General features: G+C 49.0%; 2 protein-coding genes across 3 annotated transcripts in view; one reads left to right on the top strand and one right to left on the bottom strand.

Moving 5' to 3' along the window:
• The window catches only part of Dusp10 (dual specificity phosphatase 10), a 39,703-nt gene extending 30,836 nt beyond the window's left edge, over window positions 1–8,867 (bottom strand). Inside the window, exons 1-2 of one of the 2 annotated variants that reach the window (XM_021198685.2) lie at window positions 8,768–8,867; window positions 5,776–6,630 (exon numbers count right to left, since the gene is read on the bottom strand). In XM_021198685.2, coding sequence (XP_021054344.1) covers window positions 5,776–6,589 — 814 coding nt within the window. In that variant the 5' untranslated portion in view covers window positions 6,590–6,630; window positions 8,768–8,867. Of the gene's footprint in view, window positions 1–5,775; window positions 6,631–6,811; window positions 6,896–8,767 lie in introns of those variants that run through there. The other variant, XM_029538865.1, reaches the window with a different exon arrangement.
• A 397-nt stretch (window positions 8,868–9,264) lies between these two features.
• Window positions 9,265–10,290, top strand: LOC110321168 (translation initiation factor IF-2-like). Its single transcript, XM_021197265.2, has one exon. The coding sequence runs from the start codon at window positions 9,477–9,479 to the stop codon at window positions 10,170–10,172; it is 696 nt and encodes a 231-aa protein (XP_021052924.1). The 5' UTR covers window positions 9,265–9,476; the 3' UTR covers window positions 10,173–10,290.
• The last annotated feature ends 1,870 nt before the right edge of the window (window positions 10,291–12,160 follow it).

The following is a 12,160-nucleotide window of genomic DNA, read 5'->3' as shown; positions in this document are numbered from 1 at the left end:
GGATCAGAATTTCTGTCCTTAAGCTGGACGGGGTAGCACATGGCCATAATTTGGGAGCAGAGGAAAGATGACCATTGCAAGTTTCAGGCTAGCCTGAACTCCACAGTCACTCCCATCTCAGGACAAACAAACAGAAGATCTTTAGTGTGTAATTAGTTATTTGGTACCAAAGTGGATAAAGTTGCCTAAGCACTGTCGTGTGGCCATAATTTACGCCCAAACTGCTCTCCAGGGATCTTGGAGAATGGAGACGACTGCTGATCACAGCCGAGAAGATATGAGGAAACACGGCCTGCTACAGAGGCCTCCCTGGCCTCTGAGGGTCTCTGCCCAGGGCCCTCTTCTGCCCTGGTGATCTCACCTGGTGGGTTGGCACAAACAGACTAAGCAGAGAAACACACCCAGTCGCCCTTCTCCCGGCTCATGCCTCCCAGAGAAACGTGCTTTAGAAATGTAACGAGGAGGACTGCTTTCCTGTCAGTCTCTCGGTTTGCAATCGATGACTACTACTACCCACCACACTGCCAAGAGTTTCCTGAACTCATCTTTTGACAACCCAGGTGGCTGATCCCAGTTCAGTTCAACCCAGGTTGGCTCATAGATCTGACCTGGTAATGATCCAGAGTCCTGGGTTCAGACCAATTTGCCCTTTCCCTCTGTTTAAGCGATGAAGCAGCTCAAAGCCTTTGGGGGCTGACGTAGCTGGATGGACCATGCTTTATGTACCTACTCTCCATATTCGCTGTAGTGTCATGGGGAAAGCTGCCTATGAGGAGCAGAGAGGTAAGGATAGGGGTGGGAAAGGGGTGGGCTCAAGTCCATTTGTCTTTCACTTGGAGGGCAGGCAAGTCTGTAGTCCTTCGGGGGAGCATTCAGGGCCCACTCAAACAAGCAAGCATCAGCTCCTCTTCTTCCTTCACACCCCAGCTCTGCTCTGGCACTCAGGGTTGAGGCAGCCCACACCCCTCCTCCTTGCACCTACCCTTTTATAGTCAGACTACAATCCTCCTTCCAAAAATAAATCAAAATCGAAGCGAGGCCAGAGAAGACAAAGTTGAAAAGTTTTAGACTTTCGTTATTCTATCCAGGACATTAGCTGGACAGATTTATCATCCCATTTTCCTAAGCTCCCCTACAAATGAATAATTCCAGGGTATACCCAAATTACTCAGCCCCTTGACCCAACATGTTTTTGCAATTACTTGGCACAACTAACTGTATGCTACTTAAATTAGGTAACAGTCACCAAGTTATTTTTAGGCCCTAGCAACACACACACACACACACACACACACACACACACACAGAGGCACACAGCTAGACCTAGGTTGTTGTACCCCTGGGAGAGAAGAGGACAAACTACCTTTTGACTGACACATTTCAATGCACAGAGATATTGCTGAGCTCCGTGGAGAGGGCGCTCTGCTCAACACTCTGCAAGCCTCCGCTTATTGAATTCCTGAGTGAACACCCCAAGCACAACACCAGGGCCGTGCCTTCTTCTGACCAGTGAGGAAGTCAGAGAACTAAAGGCTCAAGCAACCTGCCCAAGGACACTGAATGGAGGAACCTAGTGTCCTCAGGCCCACTGAGCCGAGGTTCTCCCTACATTTCTCTACTTTTTCTTATAGATCTAATGTTTGGCATGCAGCCTTCAGTATTAATCAGGCATTCGGAATTATAGTTACAAGAATAAAATAAGTTTGCAACGTAGATGTGTCTTACAAGAGCAGACGAAGCAAGGAGGGATATATTAGTCCCCCAGAAGAAAGCCGACTAAGGGGACTCTAGTTTCCAGGGTCTCCAGGGTCTCCAGTTTCTTGGCGTAGCCATTCGCAGTCGTGGGACTCAGTCTTGCTTACTAATGAATATTTCAGAATCAATTTTGACTAAAGAAAACTGTTAGACCAAATTTGCTGTTTATTCAGGAGTTAAGAGGAAGGTCTGGGAGCTTTGGGTGGGTATATATAACATGAACTTACATATTTTTATATGCATGCCATCTTTACATTGAAAATAGTTCAACTGTGTTTGCATATTTTTAATAGAAAGTATTTCTAATATAAAAATGCACAGTGGAGAGCGGGGGGGGGGGGGTTAGTGTAAATCTCACTCCCTTGCCTGACTTCTCCTCTCTGCATTAACCCTTTAAAGCTACTTCTCTGACAGTCTTTCATCCTTACCCCTACCCACCACAAACCCTTCAAAAAGCCTCTGGTATAGAGCAGAACAGAGGAAACGCAGAGCCGACAGTTTACCATTGCATGTGAGAGCATGCAGCAAGGACAGGCCTGGACTCTGACATACCAACTGCGCAGGCAGAGACAGGCCCTGAAAGGGGTCTCCAGGGAGGTGAGGGAAGCCACTCCTGAGACTCACGACCCAGTCACTGACAACAGTGGCATTCCACATTTGGGAAACACTCCTGGGCAGGTATATAACACAACATATTTAGCTGGGGAAAAAAATGTCAACATCACTCTGTAAAATACTCCCAGCTCAATCAAATATATAGCACTAACTCTAAACAGGAGACTATAGCATAAGACATAGAATAGTTCAAAAACAAGGAATGGAAGACCAATAGGGGAAACACATGCTTAACCTGGTTGGTAATAAAGGTGTTCACTTTGAAAATTTTGATCATAAAATTTCATGGCTACTATGAAATAGTAGGAGACATGCCCTTCCCACATATATAAAGGACAAATAATTTCCTTGACCCTAGCAATGTTAAAAAGGACGGCTGTGACAACAGAACAGCACCTCTCATTTTAGAAGGTCAAGGACTGTCAAGCCTCGAGGTTGAAAATCAAGTTACAGTTGATCAAAACAACCAACATTGGTTGGAAAAGGTTACAATCCTTTCACAGACTGAATCTCTAAAGATATATTCATTTGGATCACTCAGATGAGGTTGACCAGAAGCAAGGGTCTGGTGCTATATATCCTTCAGTGGGTAAGAATGAGCCAGAGACTACACAGTCTCAGACCTAGGTCACAGCGGGGCGGGGACTATAAATTAGAACAGTAACTTAATCCCAGGGGCTTCTGTGCCTCCTATCAGTTTCGTCCCAACCTGACACTGCTTAACTAAAATGGCAACCCAGCCGCCACCGGGCCCGACAGGCAGCTCCAAAAATGGAGACCATGGCATTGAAACTGAGGGACATAAAAGTTGGAACAGGAGGGTAGCAACCAGTGTTTACAAACATGAACCAGGGCCTCAGACGGATCAGGCATCTTTGAAAAAAAAAAAAAAAAATCTCTGAAAATAAACCAAGAAGGCCTGGGGACTCGCAACCATATAGTCAAACCACCTACCCCCACCCCAGTAGACACAGGCTCCCTACAAAATTCACTCATTCCAAAATGGTACCACTCCCCCACTAGCTGAAATACAATCTCAGCTCACCAACAACAAGGTGAGTCCTAAAATAAACCTCAGAAGAGAAGCCAGACTAGTGTGGTGTGCTTGGTCCACTCAAGAACCTAGGAGAAGCTGCACACCATACTTGTTGAGAGAAAAGTACCTCACAGTCTACCTCAAAGGCGCTCTGACATTAACCTCTGGTTTGATCAGAGAAGAGGATAACGGGGGAACTCCATGTCCCATCTCCTTCAGCTCTTCCCTAACTTGATCCTGACTTTAGGCCATTCCTCCCAAAGGTACCAACTTAACAATGACAACAAAGTAGACGACCGGACCTTTTACTCCTGAACTATATATTTTCAACCAAAGTCCAAGATAGTTGAAGGAAAATTCCCCCCAAAACTACAAATAACCCAACCTCTACCACCAGAGCGTCTTCCCAGCCGGCCGCCACGGTCGAACCAATCCGAAATGATGAGCCCTCAGCGCAGCTGCCCAGGGCGCCTGGTGGTGAGGTCAGCAGCCCCGCCCCACTGAGGCAGTCTTTACACTGACTCCGATGAGCAAACCCAGGCTGCAGGGATCCTCAGATGTATCTATGGGAGAAGGGTACAGGAATCCTTTCTTCTTCCTCAGCACTGCCCAAGAGAGACATTTCTCAGCAATTGATGGGCCAACCCTCAACCCACCACGCTCCATAGCAAGAGCGAGGGTAGGATCTACACATCCTCATCAGCCCTGTGTTCGAGTTTAGAGCCATCATAAACTAAGCTGTCTGCTTACTCTTCTTAGATGACACGGACTAAAAGGGTTGATTTTTACCAAACCTATCCCATCTTCAGGAGGTGAAAAAGATTCCTGCAAAGCTATTGGTTACAGGTGTGGGGATTTGTAGATGGTGTTTTCTCATCTGTAAAAAGAAAGACAAGACAAGACGGGGCCAAGAGAAGAGCAGCGGGCTAAAGCCACAGTGGAAGGGGGGAGGGGGGACGAGGGGGTGGTTCTAAAAGTCAACCAAACAAAACTTCAGAAGAACACCGCTACACAACAGAACCCTGACATATTTGTGACTCGGAGAAAACTTACTGCCACTGCCAGGACAGTGCCCAGAGCTTCTAGAACTGTGAACCCACATGCCCCAAAGAGAGCTGCCTCCTTGTGATAGTTGTCCACAAAGACGGCGAAGGATTAGCATGGGAAGGGGCATTACACAGCAAAGGATGGTTGAGCCACATTGCTAAGAGCAAGGACAATGGTCAGAGCTATCCCACTAAGACAAATCCTAGCTTGCTTCCCTAAGCAGTCTGTCCCGAGTTAAATGGGAAAAGTGTCCAAAGGAACCCAGCACCACTGATAATCAGTTCTTTAGTGCTGGAGTTGGGACACTCCACCCCACCCACCTCAACCCAACCCAACCCCCCCTCCCCCCCACACACACAATGGCTCAAAATTCGAAACGAAGATAGTTATCACTCTCCACCATGACCAGATAGATATTATCAGAAGGGTAATGCTCAGAGCCCAAAAGGACAAAGATGAGCAAGTGGACCATGCACATGGTCAGGGCAACACTGTATGTTAGAAGCTCAGAGAAGCCTGGGTCAGCTCTTCCTTTGGTGGTGGGGGGGGGCGGTCATCAGTTATTCTACACTAGGGGAAAGTGATGTATGACTCCTAGGGAAGAAACAGAAGCTAACTGTTGGCAGGTGATACCAGGAAGAATGGTTGTAAGGCAGTTCGTATCTCTATCCCCTGGAGCTTCCTCAGAGGAATGGACGCATTTGGAGAATTCACACTTTCAATAAGGCTTTAAGATAAAAGATGTGTGCCTCTGTTGAAGATGACTATAAGCAATAAGAACATCAAGACAATCAGGTGAGAAACAGCAAATGTTTCTCCCACAAAGTACTGGCAACCTGTAGATGCAGCTTCCTCTGGTCCATTGACATTTGTCAGGCCTTGAGAGATTTAAAAAAAACAACAACAACAACAACAAACCAACAACAACAACAACAAAAAAATGTTCCAACCCACTCATGGACTGAAACAGAGCTACCAGAGAAGGTGTGGCTTGAGATATACCATCTTGGTTGTACAAAGTACCTTTTGCAAACCATCTCAAGTGAAATGTCATAGGCAACCCAAAGTGGCAGCCAGATCAAAGCTGCGACTCAGATCTTCTATCAATTCATTGCTACTCAGACTTTCTGAATATACTAAAAGATTAAGAAAAGGATGGAAGCAGAGACAAAAAGACAGGCTATTTTGGTTCATGGTGCCTTGGGGTTAAGAGAAGTCTGCCACTTGTAAGAGAATCTCAGAATCTAATGATCAGGGCAGTATTTGAGGAAGGAATGTCGGGGTGTAGGGGGTGGGGGGGAGAGCGAAGGGAGAATCATTACCTTTCAATACCAGGGGTTCTTTGCCTTCTCTCTTCAGGGACTCGAGGACTATGTGAAGTGGCTGGGACGGTGTCACACGGCTCGGCTCATTGGTATTCTCATCATAAACTATAATTTCTTTGGAAAAGATCCTCTTGAAAGAGTCTTTGCCTTCCCTACAGGAAATCAAGTCTAAGACAGTGATCTTGCCCTGCTGCAGCCTTCGCCGGCTGATCTTATCGGCACAGTTAATGTGGACGGCTCCTTGGATGTGGCTCTTGTTGTACTCCATGAAAGGCCTGCAGTCGATGATGACAGGGCCCTGGCTGGGTAGGTGACTCTTGCTGCATTTGGTCATCTTCTTCGCCAGGTCATTGGGGTAGATGATCTTGATGCTGGCTAGCTGCTTGGGAGTCCCTGACACGGGGCTGCCCACCCCACCCGATGGACTTAACACAGAGCCTGTGTTTTCATTGTTGTTGACCATCTGGTTAGCAGGGCAGGTGGTCGAGGTTCCTATGGCGGTAGTGGCAGTGCCTGCAGCAATGGCTTGAGTCTGGGCCTGATGATCCTTGTCGTAGGTTGCCACAGTGCAGCAGCTAGTGCTGCTGCATCCGCAATTCAGGGAGCGGGCAGAGCCGCTGGATGAGGGCATATACGTCAGATTCGCAGCCTTGAGGGTCACAACGGCGGTGGCAAGGACAGGAGCGTGGCTACCACTACCTGGGCTGGCAGCACCAAGGTAGCTAGAGTCTAAACAAAGGTTGAGATCCTGAGGTCGGACAGGCCTAGACAGTGCCACTACTACCCTGTCGTCTAAAGGAGATGGAGGCATGAGGAGGCTGAAAACTGGCAATTCAAGAAGAAGTCAAGAGTCTGGAAAGAAGGGGAAGAAAGAAAAAAAATAAAGTCACATGACCCCAAAGCCAGTCTCATCCAATCCCCTGGGAAGACCTCTGCATGTCTCTGAGCAAAGTCAAAGTCCCTCTAGGTGCCCTTGGTCATGATACTATCAAAGGCTAAAATTCACTTTGATCTGTTCAGAGAGGATGCATACCTGAGGGGCCCCATCCATTCTGATGCTAAGTCAAAGGTTAAAATTAGTTGTGATGTTAGAAATGGTAAGAGACCTCCTTTCGTGGACCTGCATCCAAGTTCAGCCTTAGTGGAGGTAAAGGCACAGAGGACCAAAAACAGTGAAGGTAGACAGGGAGGCTCTTAGATGTATTCTGAACCTCCTCTCCTGCACAGAGAAGTCTATTTCACCTGTGATGGATGCATCTGTCCACCCTGGCATGTACTGTATTTCATTTCTTTCCCCAGAGCCAAGGCAAAGAGACAAGCAAGAGCACTGTTGGAGCTCACAGAGATGCACAGAGACGCTAGGCAGCTACATTTACATGAGGGCTGGATGTTAACTTTCTGCAAATCAGAAGGAATGTGTCTTCCTAAGTCAGCCTCCATGGCGAGGAGCTAATCTTCCTTTCCATTCTGGTGGGTCCTTTGAAAAGCTCAATGTCATCCTAGTCAGAGCTCACATTAGACTCTTCCAAATCAAATCAAGCCATAACCCCCCCCACACACACACACACACACTTATGCTATGAATAACTATCCAAAAACCAAGTCTCCAAGGAGTCAGGTCTGGGAACCCTACCCCAGGCTGCCCATTCCTCTGTGACCCCACTCATCCTTACCCCTCTCTGTGCTGTACCCCTAAGCAAAATAGAGCATGGTTTCATCCGGTCATACAGACAGACTTGCATCTCCACTGGAGTGGCAACTTTGTAAAAAATGTTTCAACCCTATACTGATATGCTTCTTAGAAACAGTATGGATTCCATGAGGGCAACCTCACTTGTCCCTTTCCCACAGATAGGCTAATTGGGAAGCTCAGAAGTAGTGCTGACAGAGGCTACCTTTACCTCCTCCAAGGGTGCCTGCAGTGGATCACTCACCTCCTCCCGGTAGGCACAAGGCCACCCTATAACATAGCAATTCTGACTCCTCTACTAGCGAAATCAAACCCCAACCAAGAGCCACTCATCTAAACGAACTTTAAGAGCTGTCTGGAAAAGCATCAAGAATCATCGGTCTGTTCATGACCATCACTGTTCTCTGAGACCGAGCCAAAGTGTCACCAGCAAAATCCACACACGCGCACCCAGGAGCACGTCCCCACCCGTGTAGGCATATCCCCACTGACTCGGGTTTCTCTCACCCACCTTTGGCTGGGAGCAAAGGATCCAACCTCCTGCCTGCCTCCCTCCCTCCCGCTCCCTCTGCCTCCCTTGCGTAGTATTTTTTTTTTCAGAGCGAGTACTATTCCAGAAACTGTTAACTGTGTCCCAGCTGGACCTATGAATGCAGTCAAAGTCTTCGCTATTTTGCTACCTGGTAGGGGATATCTAGGATCAGTAGCCCATTCCCTAGGAGGAGGACCCGGGAACGACTTTCCAGAGACACAGGCTGGGACCGGTACCTCTACACTGTGCTGCTGCTCACACACAGGCACAGAGCGCACCGAGATCTGCATCCTTGCAGCAGATAGCTCCAAAGCCATCCAGTCTGGCCCGGGAAACCTCCCACAAAAATAGCACCAACCCCCTACCCCCTTTCTCGCTCATCTCCCTTCCACCACTAACAGGGACTGAAGAAAAACCAAGTGGTTAAAGAATGCTCCTTCCCCACTCCTGGGGCACGTAGCATCCCTATTCCGTGCCACCACTGAGCATCATGAGAAAAGCCTTGGGCTTTGAAAACTGCCATAAAGCATCTTAACCAAACCAAAACTCATTTCCCCCCTTCATCCCAGGGCAGGCAGAGCCAAAAGACTAAACCTTAGGATCTTCCTTACCTGATGTGGGTCTGTCTCTGTCTCTCTGTCTCTATTTCTCTCTCTCTCTTACACACACACACACACACACACACACACACACACACACACACACACACACACACACGGAACCCTCCACCCTCCGGCTCTGAGTGACCCGTGATGTCTTCCACTTACTTCATCAATAAGAGTAGCTCTCTACCATCTGGCGCCCGCTCCAGCTATGCGCTCGCGCAGTGCGCCCCCATTCACTCAGCTTCATTGATCCCCAGCAGCAACACAGAGTTACTTTCTCTTTTGCTACAGCGTAAATGTAAGCTTTGGAGGGGGCGGGGCTGCCTCCGAGCGACGGCGCGATACGCCAATGAGGACCCAGAGACTGCCGCCCGCTACATCACAGTGGTCTCTGACCAATAAGAAGCTGAGGAGGGCGGAGAAAGGGGCGAGGCCTCGCCTCGGGAGGGAGGCCCGCTCGGACCCGCTTGTGGCTTTGGTGTGTTAGAACGCGCGGGTGGTGATGTCATTGGCAACCAATCAAAAACTTAAAAGTGCTAGCCCGGGCCGGCTTGGAGCAGCCGCTCTCTATTTACATGTAAACCTAGAGGGCAGGACACGGTTAACCCTTCCTGGGACTGAAGTGTCAATGGCTTGCTCTGATCGCTCCGGCTGAAACTGGTTCTTCTGACCCTCCCCCGCCCCCTGGTGAGGACATCAGCCTCGCGGGGTCTCCATTCCGCCTTTTGACTCCAGGTGGAGTGTCCGTCCAACTTTCCCCAGGCCGGAGACGACTCGAAGCCGGGTCCCTCCATGGCTGTGACTGCGCCGCGCGGGACGTGAGCGTGCACAGGGCCGGCCTCCCCGCAACCCCGCTTGGCCCGGCCCGCAGATGTCGCTGCCCCTTCGGCTGCCCTACTGCTCTCCCGCGCGGCGGCTGCTCTTGTTCCCTTACTTCCGCGCTCCTGTCACTCCTCCGCCGTCCCCAGCCTGTTCTCTGGAGCCCGACTCCGATCCCGAAGGCGGCAGTCCGGAGAGCTACACGGAGGAGGACGCCTGGCTCTGTGCGAGCAGCCACTGGGGGCCCGTGTTGAAGGGCAGCGTGGGCACCGTCCCGCAGAGCTGGGCGTGGCCGGGCCCTCCGAACGCCCCGCAAGCCCCGCAAGCCCGGCACCGACCTCCTCCCACCGCGGTCCCGGTTTCTCCCGCGGCCACCTCCCCCAGCGCGATGTTTTGGAGCCCGCAGTCCATCCGCCCCCCGATGCTGGGCCGCCCCCGGCCCTCAGTGGCGCAGGGCCTTCGGCGAGCCAAGGAACGCCAGCCTGGAACAGCAAGCGCCGGCGGGAAGGAGCCAGAGATCGGGTTGAGCAGCCAGAATGAGCGGCGCTTGAGGAGCGTGGAAGGGCCCACGCCAGCTCTCCCAGTTCCCCGAACTTTGTCCATCAGAGGGGTCACTACTGGTCGGGGCATGTCACCGGTGAAGAGAAGTGGGAAGCTGAGCAAGCCTGCCAGTGCCTTGCCAGAAAAATATCAGGGAAGGTGCAGGAGAATGACCCTGGAATTCAAAGGAGTTGAAAAGCCCAGATGAATTCTGATGAAGTTGCATTAAAGAATCCTAAAGCAATAGAGCTTTTTATACCTCCCTACCCCCTCAGAGAGGAAGACCAGAATGTGAAGTAATTGAAGTGGAATAAAACATTATCGGCTCCGTGGCAGGTTCAGATGTCCTTAATGATGGGGGGCGTTTGCTTTAGGCCCCAGACATTTACCATTGATGTTGATCTAGGATCAGAAGGTGTCCAACCATCATCACCTTCACTGACTAGCTCTGTCAATTTAGCATGATCTCCCTTGAGTTGAACACTTCTACACAAGTGCACACTGGTGTTGCAAAAGGATTTTCTTTAGCTCCATTCTGTCCACACACCCAAATACACAGCACCCACACCTGAATGTCTGCACACGAGAGTCCAGGTCACACCATTTGGTCCTTAGATCTTTGAGGATTAGCAGGGTCAGGAGGAGTTAGGCTGTGTGCGTTTTCCATGGAGCCCAGAAAAGAAGTTCCCAGAGCACTTGTGTAGGTTTGCAGCTACATAGATAGGTCGCAGCCTATCTATGTCCCTGAGTATTTACTGGATGTGTGTATACTGTGGTCCCCATTTACGGTTTGAGTTCTAGGTATTAGGTCTGATGCTTGTCTGTCCAGCCACATTCGTAAACAGCAAATTCCTTTCCTTGCTCAGAAAATGTGGAAGTGATTGGGGTATAGTAGGGTGAGGTTCTCTATTGATTGAAGGCTTTGGGAAGGTTGTGTTTGCTTTAGACCGGAGGAGCCTCTGTCTAAAGGTACTGACAACCTGTAAATTGTGACTCACAAAGCCTGATGCGGGCAATGTGAGAAAGAAATGTAACTCATTTAATGAGATGATTATTATAGTTTCAGACTAATAAGTTATAGTATTTCGGTTAACTAAAAGTCTGTCATCCAGGCTGAAAAATTGGGAAAACTGACAAAACTACTCATCAATCAAACCCAAAGCATTGAATAATTTCCATGTCATGAACATATGCATGGTAATTACCAGACCATTAACATATGCTAAAGATCCGGAGGCTTTTTAAATTAGGCAGCAGTTTGAATAGCTATATTCAAAGAAGTCAGATTAAAGGTAGGTTTTTCCACTCGCTATTCCAGAATGCTTGTGTGCAAAGGGAGGGGACTTCAATTACTAATTTGGAGTCATGATGTAAAAATACTTTCTAAAACTTAGCCCTTAAGTTTAAATGTACAGGATCAGTCAGCAAAGGGCCATGAACACAATCGAATTCCCAGGAACGCCTTGCTGCTTAGTTCCAGAGAAAGAATACAGCATCTTTACTGCCCTCGGGACTGGTAGTTTGCTTATGCTGGTCTGTAACTTCGTTCCTACAGCCTGTAAGGAGCATACGGTTTCTACCAGATCCTTGTGCTGTGTGTTAGAGCTGAAGAACAAAGCTAACTGTGGCCAAGATCAGAGACAGAAGACAGATACTGATACAGGACACGTTCAAGAAGTTAAGTCGGGTGCTTGGTGGCAGAATGGTGATGTCTTCAATAACCCTGAAGGTCAAGACAGGCTCCTGGATTAAGTCAGGGAAAGGAAATTTGGCATTATTAAATCCCCAGGTAAGGTGGTATTCGATAGGCAAGTAGGGAAGGCTCTGAGGAATGGAAATTGAGGAAGGAGGAGATGAAGTCCCAGGAATATGCCTGGGAAATACTTCACAACCCTCTCCAGTCTAGACCAGGGCTAGAAGCGGCCCCTGGAGAAAGAGGCCATGAAGGTCCACTCGCATGTTGAACTTAAGTCCTCAGTGTGATAGTATTAAGGGACAGACACTTGTCTGAGATGGTAATGCCATGAGGGCAGGGCATTTGCAGATAGAACTGGGAATGGAATTATTCTGTCCTCTCTGCCCTGTGTATACGTAGTGTTCATTTCTTCCCAGTTACACAGTAACAGTGCATCTGGGAAGCAGAGGCCAGGCCCTTACAAGAGGCCTTCTCAGTCTGTCTCCTCAGACTCAAGAACT

This window comes from Mus pahari, chromosome 5 (genome assembly GCF_900095145.1).
Source record: "Mus pahari chromosome 5, PAHARI_EIJ_v1.1, whole genome shotgun sequence".
Classification (NCBI taxonomy): Eukaryota; Metazoa; Chordata; class Mammalia; order Rodentia; family Muridae; genus Mus; species Mus pahari.
The sequence above is the reverse complement of the archived record's forward strand: the minus strand, read 5'-3'. Positions and strand labels throughout refer to the sequence as shown.

What these genes read in the sequence shown, in the direction of transcription:
- LOC110321168 (XM_021197265.2), top strand. Translation starts at nt 9,477, where the DNA reads ATGTCGCTGCCCCTTCGGCTGCCCTACTGCTCTCCCGCGCGGCGGCTG.